At 34.6% G+C, this 12,593-nt stretch overlaps 1 protein-coding gene across 1 annotated transcript; it reads right to left on the bottom strand.

The window, feature by feature from the left end:
* Positions 1–4,211: 4,211 nt before the first annotated feature.
* MOS (MOS proto-oncogene, serine/threonine kinase) lies at positions 4,212–7,956 on the bottom strand. Its single transcript, XM_058177304.1, has 2 exons — positions 7,600–7,956; positions 4,212–6,144 (listed from the first exon to the last, which is right to left on the bottom strand). The coding sequence occupies exon 2, from the start codon at positions 6,136–6,138 to the stop codon at positions 5,098–5,100; it is 1,041 nt and encodes a 346-aa protein (XP_058033287.1). The 5' UTR covers positions 6,139–6,144; positions 7,600–7,956; the 3' UTR covers positions 4,212–5,097.
* Positions 7,957–12,593: the final 4,637 nt, after the last annotated feature.

Genomic DNA, 12,593 nt, shown 5'->3' with positions numbered 1-12,593 from the left:
GGAATTATTTATTTAGCAGAGTGATGGCGTTCTGGAAAAAACTGTTCTTGTGTCTAGTTGTTCTGGTGTGCAGTGGTCTATAGCGCCGTTTTGAGGGTAGGAGTTGTAACAGTTTATGTCCAGGATGTGAGGGATCTGTAAATATTTTCACAGCCCTCTTTTTGACTCGTGCAGTATACAGGTCTTCAATGGAAGGCAGGTTGGTAGTAATTGTTTTTTCTGCAGTTCTAATTATTCTCTGAAGTCTGTGTTGGGTTGCAGAACCAAACCAGACAGTTATAGAGGTGCAGATAACAGACTCAATAATTCCTCTGTATCAGCAGCTCCTTGGGCAGTTAAGATACCTTCACAACAACTATTTAGGTGCCAGCAGCACACCCAGAAAAACACTTATGTCAGGCCTGGAAACCATACTAGACTTTAGGGTTCCAGACACTTTCCATGACAAACCTAAAAAACCTCTGGGAGAGGGGAGAGGGGGGTAGAAGGGAAGTGTGGACCACTGACACTCTTCTTTATTAACTCTTTGTTTTCTTTCCTAGGATATAGCTTCTTTTCCAAGGGGGGACGCCTGTCAGGCCTGGAAACCATACTAGACTTTAGGGTTCCAGACGCTGCCACATTTTTCCCCTGAGGGGAAGAAGGGGGGTTGAGGGGTATGGTAACATTCTTCAAGCGGTCAAGGTCGGATGGTGTTCACATCTGCAGGAAGAGTGGCGAGAAGATATTCGAATGAACTGGGAGAACGTGGGACCATGTGACCATCAAAGGGGTCAGGGGGGTGGGACTCTTGGGGTTTGTATAACTGGGAAAAGAATCTGGAAGTTCAGTTTTGGAATTTCACTCATCGTGTGCCAGTTTCCTCATGCTAGTAAAGAACTCTGAAAAACAAGGCTTCTGAGTTTTTTTATGCAGAAGAGGTTTTTCTGGAACCTTGACAACTTAGGCTAAGAAGGGTTTTCCAACTCTTAGAATCAAGCAAGTAAGGAATTTGGTGTTTTGTGGGTTTATTATTACAAAGGAGCTGGGCATCAAAATGACATCTTAAACCCTGCAAGAAAGTAGAATAAAATTCTTTTTGTAAAATTTTCAACAGAATATCCATGGATAGAAACACAGGGAATCGATTCAATTTGAATCCTTTCCTCTACTCCCTTCCAACTTTTTTCCCCTTTAGTATGCCAACGATACGAATATCAGTAGCTTGGAGTTGACTTCTGCTAAAACTTAGCCGACTTTGATCAATTAAAATAAAGATTAGACTTTTATTAGTATTTAAACAGTAATTGAATTGAATTGAATTCAGCCTTACTACAATTGATTTAAATTACTACATTACTAAATTATTACAACTCTCAGCAGTCTTGGTGAGAGACATGCTGTCTGGAAATTTTGGAAAAATGTCCAAGCAGTTTGGAATGTATTGGAAAAGTTGCATTTGAATTTTAACCGCTAAAATATCGGGACATTAAAAATAACTATAAGTAATATTTATATTAAGTGTTTCAGATTCTGCAAGGACAGTTACAAAATAATTTTACCATTAAACTTAAATACAGTGGTACCGTGGTACTTATCATTAATTGGTTCCAGGAGGTGTGATGAGTACCGATAACTATCAACAATTTTTCCCAAAAGGAATAATATAGTGAATCAAAAGGCAGCTGTCATCAGTAAATTCTAGTTTGTGCATTGAATATCTAATAAACAATGAGTACTGGGACAAAAGTTTTGCATGAAATAGTGTTGAGTACCAAATTCTCTTGAATACCACTTTATCTAAAAATTATTTCATAAGTTGAACCAGATCTGAAATTATTTTATGTTTGATTTTTATTCACTTTACCAATTGAAAAATAGTATATTTTCATTAACTTTTATAAATCTATGGTTATGGCATAATAGTTCTATAACAAAAACAAAATCTTATGATTGTTTAGAATATTACAATTTCTCCTTAAATGTACAGATAGCTTCAACTTTGTCAAAGGTTTAGAGGAGAAATAAAATAGGCATCTCAATTTCAGTTGATGGAAAATCTTTTGATTTCATAGTATCATAGGTAATATTGAAGCAAAATTGATAACCAACTGTTCAAAATTGTAAACCTAAATTTGCCTGAAATGGATTGCCCCAATAAGCCTCTAGATGGCTAATGACAACAAAAAAGAGGTATACAATCCCTGAGCTAAACCACTATTTTTGCAAGAGATATTGTCACATAATTTGGTGGTACGGTGATGAAAATGCTTGCCTCCTACTTGCAAGGTTGAGGGTAGGTACCAGCAGATATTTCTCTGCTAGGGCACAAAGAAAAAAAATATCTACGAATTCCATGTTAACCATAATACAACCATGTGAACTATAAGAAATTAAGTATACATGTGACTTAACATAAAGTGTACAAGAAAGTACAAGAAAGTACAATAGTGCTATCTCAGAGCAGAAGTGAGATGACAGGACATGGAGAAAAAGAGTAGAATTCTTGTTCAAGGAATAATATACACAAAAGATCTACAACCCAGAATAGAAACAGATTGCTTTTGCAAAACAACTTTTTAAATAAAAAAGTTTGGTGTTTCAACAACCTTAGACAATTAGTAAGAAATTAATATTATTTACCTAAATGAAAACAGGTTGGAAAATATAGGCATATAGGAGAACATGATGTTATATAGAGAGTACCATGACATATTCCCAAAGGTGGCAATGGCAAATCAGTTCCACAGTGTTGCCAAGAAAATTCTATGGATGTATCTGTGAAATCAACAAAAATTAAGCTAGGTTTAAAGACTTACTTTATAATACAGTATATGCTTAGCAGCTAAATTTACTGAAGTAACGTATGAAATACAGCTGAATGTCTTTTTAAAAAAGTTTCTGAGCTGAGGTGGAAGAATTCTACTGTAGAGTTTAAATAAGAATGTAGATACAGTGGAAATAATAGAAAATTGGTGGAATGATGAGAAACAGAAAATCAGCTTCTGGGTAACATCTAGTCATTCCATTTAGGTGTGGGAATAATTATAAAGAGTGTATATGGATATATGCAGAATACATTGCCTAAGTTGAAAGAACATGTGGAAGCTGTTCAGGCAGCTGCTCTCTCATTGAAGAAAGAGGATGAAGAGGAACAGCAGAATCATACTTGCAAGATTTTTTTTTAATAGTCAGTTTCTAACCTTCCTACGGAATTTCCTGGCCTGATCTACCTACCTGCAGCTGATATGACAACAATCAGATATAGGAATATTTTTCTTGATGTGTTATTTATGTATTTGTTTACAGATGCAAGTAGATGTTAGCTAAGGGATAATCACTTTATAAGATGGAAAAAAATCAGGTAAGGTGGAAGTCTTATTTCAGTACTCAAAACCTGTATTTTCATGTATTTATAGAACATCTTGCATAGCAAGTTATCCAATATTTTATTTTTCTAAAATTTATCATAGGACAATTTTAGATATGGAAGGGGAGTGGCATTTTTTTCAGTAGATAATGAGGTGGGAAATTGTCAGCAAAAATTCAAGAGTGTCAGCTGTTCTCTGATTTTTTAGCCACTATTTAGTGATTAAACTGTAGCAGCTATTTAAAATATCTGAAATACAGATTTCAGAAAGCCATACTATTGTAAATACTGTTCTTAATATAACAATTGGAATTGTAACTATTCAATTCTATCAGTTTTGTAAAAACACAATCTATAACATTAGATGTTGACGTACTATAGAAATGGACATTTCTGCCTAAGTAGAACGGCTGGACATACCATTTTCTTGGAGGACCACTCTGATCATACTTGTGATTCATAGAGAGAAAGAATTAAACGAAAACTCATAATTGATCACAAATTCAGTAATCATAAATTCATATTTAAATAGTTCATTAATATTCTGTTCTTAGTTGGCCAAATTGTTTATATTGCTAAAAAAGTTACCAAATGTAATCAATAAAAGTTAGGCTAAATAGATTAAGGTTTATCTTATTTCTTGATGCTTTGTAATTCTAATTTAAGATAAAAAAACTTATTGTTCAAAATTTTAAAGATAACAATAATGCACATTATAATACACATTATATTAAAAAGAAGACCAGTAGGAGCAGATACTTTCTTCAACATTTGGCTTAGAGCTTTGTATAGATATGCATCACAAACCAAACTCTCCCGTTTTATTTTTAACATTTTTACAAAATAATACAGACTATCAGTCTAAATTTATTTATTTTTATTAAAAGTAATTTCCACTAATTTCAGTGGAATTTAAACTACAAGTATACATAGATTAGCATTTGTTTTCTGAAATAAGCCACAGTAAGTATGCTGCCTTTGAGATATATTTAGAATTGCAGATTTTCTTTTCAGATGAACAAAACCTTTTGTAACTTTTTTGTATACTTGACAAATATTTTTAGAGAGTTTACAATTTATTTAGGCAGAAAGTATAGGAAGTAAGTTCTTTTAAAAGATCAGTAAAATAATATACACTTGATTAATTAATGAGACCAATAATTTAATTACAAGAAAAATTCTTGCATTTATTATATGGAAGAGGGCATCAAAGGCAGAGAAATAATATATGTGAACTAAGAATTTCTACTATAGGTTCCTTCCCAATTTCCATAGTAGATGTGGATGAACACCATACTGCAGTTATTTTCTTATTGTAAAAATTGTCTCATAAATTATATATAAAAACTGCAGTTAAATATCTTTCTTATTTATGGTTTTCAATTCATGCACAAATGAACGCTACCATGTTTAAAGTTACATATATATTCTTTACATATTTTGAATTGCAGTAATTCAAAAATAATTAACATTTTATTGATAAGCCATATAATGTTTAATGGGGCAGGGACAATAGCACATCATAATTTGTCTAAAGGTTCACAGCACAAAGTTTTGGCATCTTTGTTTTATTGTGGTGTTAAGAGGTCTGTCGAAAATAAATAAATAATTAAGAAAATACTGTAAATCCTAACGAGCAGAGAAATATATATATATTTCTGGAAAGCATCAAAGTTAAGATCAATAACATACACTTTAGCTAGGACAAAGATAATAATACAGGTAGTAAAAGATAATACAAAATCTGTTTACACTACTACAGGCAAGCAATGAAGATCGTGAAAGAGACATTCTGCGCTAGGACGCTTGGCTACATCAGCTCCCCAACAGCTTTCAATTACTGTCTCAAGTTGTTGGCCAATGGCTGAACCTTTAAACACAGCTGCATTTAGAGAGGGGCGCAGGTTACATGCTACTACAGAGTAAAGTATATACTGGCGCTCACCCAGATAAGGCACTTGCTGTGTTACCATTTGCCAGAGAGTAATAGCAAAAGAATAGATATCTGCCTTGGGTGTGATTTTCTCACCTTTAAGAAGTTCAGGAGCACGATGTGTGTATGTTCCCCCTTGATGACAAAGATGTAGTCCTGAAGATTCACTATCTTCTAGCTTTTGGGAGCATCCAAAGTCTCCAATCTTACAAACATTATGTTCTGTTATGAATATGTTAGCAGGTTTTAAATCCAGATGCACAATTAACTGAGAATGGAGAAACATTAACCCTGCCACAATATCACAGGAGTAAATGACAGCCTGAGCTGTACTCAAAAACCCACGTTCACATTTAAGGCCATCGTTATTTTCTGTTAAATAATCAGTTCCGTAGATAACATGATGTAGAGTGCAATTACCTGCATATTCCATAATTATGGTACCCAAACTATCCTGACTAGTAGGGGTACATGTGCTAGCAGCTACTATGTGTACCACATTGTTATGGTCAAGACGTGCTACATTTAGTTCTGCCCAGAAGCTTTGCCGTGATGCCAAATGGTTTTTACTGCATCTCTTCACTTGTTTTACAGCCACTGTAGCTCCATGGTAAGTTGCCTTGTAAACAGAACCAAATCCACCAGAGCCGAGGAGATTCAGGAGACATAACTGATCCCAGTCGATTGAACACCAAGCTAAGTGGGGGGGTAGCCGACGAATCCTAGACACACTTCCCATCCCAAAGAACTTTTCTCCTTTAGCAGGACAGACCAAAGGGCTGCTGCAGGGACGTACATTCACAGATGGAGAGAATTCCAGATGGAGAAGACGATTAAGAGGAAGAGGGGATGGCATGATTATCTAAAGAAAAGATTAGGCAAAACTAGATTAACAAAGAGGAAAAATGTTTCTAAAATAGAAAGTAAAAGCAAATTCAGTACTCTTCTATCCTTTTGTACTATATTCTTTTATAGTACAATATAGTATACCAAGTTACTATATATTTTTCATAAAAGCAATTATCAGATAATAAATGCCAGTCAGTTTCAGATGATAGGTAAAAGTAAAGGTTTCCTTGTCTAGTCATGTCAGACTCTAGGGCGGACTCTGGTCATTTTTGTTTTTTGAAGGGAATCAGCGTTGTCCAAAGAGATTTTCCATGGACATGTGACCAGCCAAAGGTATAAGGAACGCTGTTACTTACCCACCAAAGTGGTATCTATTAATCTACTTGCATTTGCATGCTTTTCAACTGCTAGGTGGACAGAAGCTGGGGCAGGAATGGGAGCTCACCCCATTTACATGGTGCTTGACACAATTCTCTGCCAGTTTCCTTATTTTAAATTGTATAACAGGTAAAAAAGGTATCTGCAGGTATTTCATTCTTGTGAGAAAGAAGTCAACTTTTCGCATTCTTGAGCAGCAGTTAAAAGCAAAAAGTCTCCTGAAAGTGATAATTTTATGGAGCTACATAACTAAATAACGAAGTATTAGTTGCAATTTTACAAAACATACATTGTTTATATACAATTCTGGGTATTTTAGGTGTGTTTTTTAAACAAGTACTATGGGTGAAATTAATAAAAGGAATTTTTCATCCATCTGACTTGTTACAAATACTTCATTAACAACTCCCACTCCCTTTTATAAACCAAAGTGGTAACCGCTGGCACTAATAACAGTTTTCCTTCAGAGGTAAATTGCTTCAGCGGGAATCTTGCTGAGATCAGAACAGCAGAGATCAAAGGGTTACTTCTTTCCTTGATTGGCCTTTCAATAGCTGCTGAATTTTAAATTACTGTACTGAGCCTCAGAGAGGCAATTTTAAGAATCAATAGTAGTCACTGACTGATATAATACATGTTTTACAAGTAAAATTGTAAAGTCCAAGTACGAACACAAAAATGAGCATAGATAAAAATATATGCTGTTAGTAGGAGTCATAAAAAAGGAAAAGCTCAAATGTGTAACTGGTCATAAAAACTCCCATAACTTGTTAAATAGTATATTTATAAAATGCTTAAAATAATATAGAACATAGGCAGTAACAAATTATTAAACTTTTAGAATTTGAAATACTAGAATATTTAAGTTTAAGACCTACTTAATGTAAGTTACTTTATTAAATTCTTTATTCAGCTGATAAATAAGTGCTAAATAGGTGAGTTCTGTGATATAACAAAAAAATTCCTGATTTTTTTAAATCTTAGCTACGTTTGGTGCTCCTTAAGTGATCTTCACATTCAGCATGCTGTAGAAAGAATTTTTCTACTTGCCTTGTAGTGTTTGAAACCTTATCTCCAAGTAGATACTTACATAAGTTCGAAGTTCAATAACTATGCTTTCTATTCAGCAACAATAATTTCTGATGATCCATCTCTTCATGGGCACAATCTTTTGTTATAAAGGATCTTCTTATATCAACCCTCAAGGATTGTTGATGGGTGGCTATCAAAACAAGCAAGAGTGAAAACTCTAATACTATGGGAGAATAAGTTGTTTGAGATACTGACCTACTTATGCAGTAAACTAAATAGCTATTACTTCAAAGAAATTATATTTTTGTCTTCTTAACCTGGGCTGGGCAGAGTCAAATAAAGATAACTGACTTCCTAACCCAAATTATATTCCATAAGGAGATTGGCCATGAAATGTTTAATGGTAGCTTGAATATGTTATGTTTAACAGCATATCAAATTTGATCCTTTGTTCCAACAAGTCTGTAACCAATCTCCTTTCCTTAAAAGAGCTAATTAGTTAATATACAATTATGCTAATCCTTTTTTCTTTCCTTTGTACAATAGTTATACTTTCTAATAATAATAAAATAATTATACTTTCCCAGTTGCTGGTTATAGGTTAGTTTACTATTGATTCCAGTAGAGAATCTGTGGCTTTCAGGTTATTTTGTATTCATTGAATTACAACCAATGTTCTTTGTCTTGCAAAAACAAAGAGAAAAAATGCTATTCGTTTCTTAATGGAATCACTAATTGTTATCTGATAGCATTTGTGATGCTATGTAACTTTTTCAATGTATAATTAAAAAGAAAAATAGACAGAATAAAGGTTCTACAAAAACTAAACATGTTTAATTCTCAGTATCATGAGAACTTCAATCTCTTAAAAACAAATGCACATTTCTCCTTGAAGAATTCCACCCCCACCCCCAAGAATGCTTTAATAGAGCATAATGGATATGCGCTGAACAAAACATTATTACCTGTTTCTATTTCTCCAGAATGGACATAATCTTCCACGTATAGAGAAAGGCAGAAGGTAGGATGCTATTCCTAACTAAAAAGTTATTTCCTTTTGCTCAGTTATGCTCATGTAATTCACAGATTTCCAGGATCTGTGATTCAGATGTTTATCCTATTCATGAGGATAAACATTTTGGCGCTATCTTAGGAAGCTGATTTTGGTTTGTAATTCTGCATTTTCCAGCTTTTATATATGCTCATTTTGGCTTGGTCAGCTATTCTTTAGATAGACCAATGTTGGGTTATTTATTTTCTACAAGGCCAATGGACAAGCATTGTCATCCATTAAAGTGAGAGGTGCAAGTTTCACTGAGAGAAACAAAACTTTTAACCATAACTCAGAACTTCCCTCCTAGCCCCATGTTCAGCATATCTATTTCAACTCTAATGTCTTAATTATAGATTAATGCAGCAAGTATTGACTTTAAAAATTTCGTTTAAAGAACCTCATTGGGAATGTTTTTAACAAATAGTCAACTTGTGTCACATACAAGTTCTTGCCCTGTGCAAGAGTTTGACTTAGACACTTTAATGCCTGCAGGAGTAAACTCTTCTGATACAGAAGAATTTTCTAATGTAGCTGATGTACATATGAATGGGCTTTCCAGGATCATGTGTTATGGAATATTGTCCTAAGGTATTTGAACGAGAGTGCTTCCCCTTATAAGCACTCTCACATGAATTAAGGCTTAATTTATGAAGATCACAAAAATAGGTAATAAAATTTCAATGCTCTTCTGTACAAGCAGAGATCCAAACATTTGCAGGATCATTGACTAAATCTGAAGATTTATTCACAAGATTCTATTGGGTCTTTGGAGTTGAGTCAATTAATGAGATACCATTAACACTAAGTCATCTAAGGATTTGGAGGTTGAAATATGTTGCTAATGATCCTCAAAATGAGAGAACCTTAATGGAAAAAAAAGCCCAGTTATGTTCATAAGTTTTCTGACTTTATGTTTGGGTGTAGAGTTTGGGTATACTGTGGGTAGTGAACTGAAGCTTTCTTAGGCAAAATAGACTTGGAAGACATGTCTGCATTAGACATAGTTGATCTGCTTTTGGAGGATCATGGCTGTGTGTTTGAGATTCCCTCCCCAACAACAGATTTGGCTAATCCAGTCTCAGGTAAAGGGAATCTAGCAATAGATATGTATTTGATTCATTTAAATGATATCAAATATTATAAAATATTCTTAAATCTTACCTTTGAAAGCATCCACTCCTGCTGCAAAAATTCAGTCCTTGGAGCTTTAGGACTTCTACTTTGGAATGTACGATTCAGATTTGGTTAACTTTAAGTTAGCTACTTCAACTGGTTTCAAGAACAAGTCAAAGCAATGTTATTATAAAGGACAGTAAGCTTTTGCAGAATTGGTTCCTCTTTCTGATTATATTTGTTACCTGAAGCCTTGTTTTTAATTATCAGTGGTCTGGTTGAAAAAATTACTCCGATATCAAAGCCACGGAATTCCGTCTATAGAGAAGCTTACCTGGCCTTTTGTAAACTCTCATTGAACTAAAGAAGTAATTTTTGTGCCATGTATTTGGAGTTCTTATGCTGCCTTATACTTGTACTTTAATAGCTACTGTCTTTCTAAAGCTTTTGGGTCTGCACTAGGTTATGATGCTGAAGTAGAAACTGAGAAATAGCAAGTTCTTGTATAGGAATGGAAGCTACAAGTAGTAGTAGATGTATATCTACAAGTAGTAGTAATGTATAGCTACAAGTTAATAATAATAACAACAGAGTTGGAAGGGACCTTGGAGGCCTTCTAGTCCAACCCCCCTGCCCAGGCAGGAAACCCTACATCATCTCAGACAGATGGTTATCCAACATTTTCTTAAAAATTTCCAGTGTTGGAGCATTCACAACTTCTGCAGGCAAGTCGTTCCACTTATTAATTGTTCTGTCAGGAAATTTCTCCTTAGTTCTAAGTTGCTTCTTTCCTTGATCAGTTTCCACCCATTGCTTCTTGTTCTACCCTCAGGTACTTTGGAGAACAGCCCAACTCCCACTTCTCTGTGCAGCCCCTGAGATATTGAAACACTGCTATCATGTCTCCCCTAGTCCTTCTTTTCATTAAACTAGACATATCCAGTTCCTGCAATCATTCTTCATATGTTTTAGCCTCCAGTCCCCTAATCATCTTTGTTGCTCTTCTCTGCACTCTTTCTAGAGTCTCAGCATCTTTTTTACATCGTGGCGACCAAAACTGAATGCAGTATTCCAAGTGTGGCCTTACCAAGGCATTATAAAGTGGCACTAACACTTCACGTGATCTTGATTCTATTCCTCTGTTTATGCAGCCCAGAACTGTGTTGGCTTTTTTAGCAGCAGCTGCACACTGCTGGCTCATATCTAAATGGTTGTCCACTAGGACTCCAAGATCCCTCTCACAGGTACTACTATTGAGCAAGTTACCACATATACGGTACCTGTGCATTTTTTTTTTTTTGCCTAAATGTAGAACCTTACTTTTTTCACTGTTGAATTTCATTTTGTTAGATAGCACCCAATGTTCAAGTCTGTCAAGATCTTTCTGTAATTTGTAGTTGTAGTACTAAGTTTCTGAACTGGAGATAGAATTGTGTTGGATGATGTTCAAGATGTTTTCTGATCCTTATATTAATTAATCTGTCATTTAAATTTTATTGAACCTTTGGAATTAATATTACATTACAATGAAAAGCAATGATGACTTCAAGTAACAGGGATGGCTTTTTAAAGAACTTCCATTACTATTATAATACAATTACAAATGTTAAAAGTACCAAATTAAACTCTGCTTACATGAAGTGGCAAGTTGTTGAATTTAGAATTGGATAATGATCACAAATCTATTGACCTGAAAATTTTAATTTAGAATTCTGGTACTGCCTTTCTGCAGTGGATTTAAAGTTAACAAAATGTTTAATACAGTTTGTCTACACAAGAGGGCAATCTTATCTTTTATTTGGTATGAATGTAGCTAAAGAACAATTTTGAACAATACATTTAAAGTAATTTCATTAAATTGCTAGTATTGATAGGAAAGAATCTCATTAGATTTTTAGCCTATAAATGGAAACATAAATCCAATTACTGATTTACCAACTTTACTCAACATTTTCATCTTCTCTCTTATGCTTAATAAACTAAAGGCTAAACTAAATATAGGAGCTCATGCTGGGTTAAGGAAATATTCCATATACTGGGATATGGATTGAGAGACTTAACTCAGTCACTCATACCATGGGAATGTTCTTGAAGAGTATCTGGAAGCTTCAGCTGATGTACAATACAGCAGTAGGGGCCATTATATGTGCCCAAGGACACGTATGCATATCTTACCCTTCAGTTCCATAAGCTTCACTGGTTACCAGTTTCATTCTGGATATAATTTAAGGCACTAGTTATAACCTTCAAAAGCCTACATGGCAGAAGGTCAGGTTATTTGAAAGAAGTCCTCTCCCCAATTACATCTACTTATCCCATCAGGTCTGGCAGAAGAGAAATGTTGTGGTCCAGTCTATTTGATGAGACCCAGGAAGACAGCCTTTTCTGTCCTGGCACCCACCTTCTGGAACATCACCCCTCCCGAAGGTAAGATTGGACCAAACCCTGTTGTACTTCTGAAAGTTCGTCAAATTTGGGTTTTTCCATCAGGCTTGGGGAGCCCCATGGAAGTGTGGAGTCCATTAATTGGCTGGTTTAAGTGTAGACTTCACTCTTCTGTTTTGTTGTTATGTTTCAATGATTGAATTATGTTGGTAGTTTCTGTTTTTAATTGTGTAGGCCTCCTAGTCACATGCCAGTAGAATGGGTTGCTATATAAATTCTATAAATAAATGTTATTTGTGAGGGAATCACAAATCTTATGTTCTTCAAATTTCCAATGCAAAACGAAGAAGAAAAACCCAACCTGTGAATCACCAACTATTTTATTGTTCCCATATCAAAAAAGGCTTAGCAGGTTATTCTCAATTAAGTGTACTCTTATGAAAAAACCAGTTTTGCAAGATTCACTCACCTCATATTTCATGTTTCCAATGTTGATACGA

This window comes from Ahaetulla prasina, chromosome 3 (assembly GCF_028640845.1).
Source record: "Ahaetulla prasina isolate Xishuangbanna chromosome 3, ASM2864084v1, whole genome shotgun sequence".
NCBI classification, from domain to species: Eukaryota; Metazoa; Chordata; class Lepidosauria; order Squamata; family Colubridae; genus Ahaetulla; species Ahaetulla prasina.
The sequence above is the reverse complement of the archived record's forward strand: the minus strand, read 5'-3'. Positions and strand labels throughout refer to the sequence as shown.

What these genes read in the sequence shown, in the direction of transcription:
- MOS (XM_058177304.1), bottom strand. Translation starts at nt 6,138, where the DNA reads ATGCCATCCCCTCTTCCTCTTAATCGTCTTCTCCATCTGGAATTCTCT.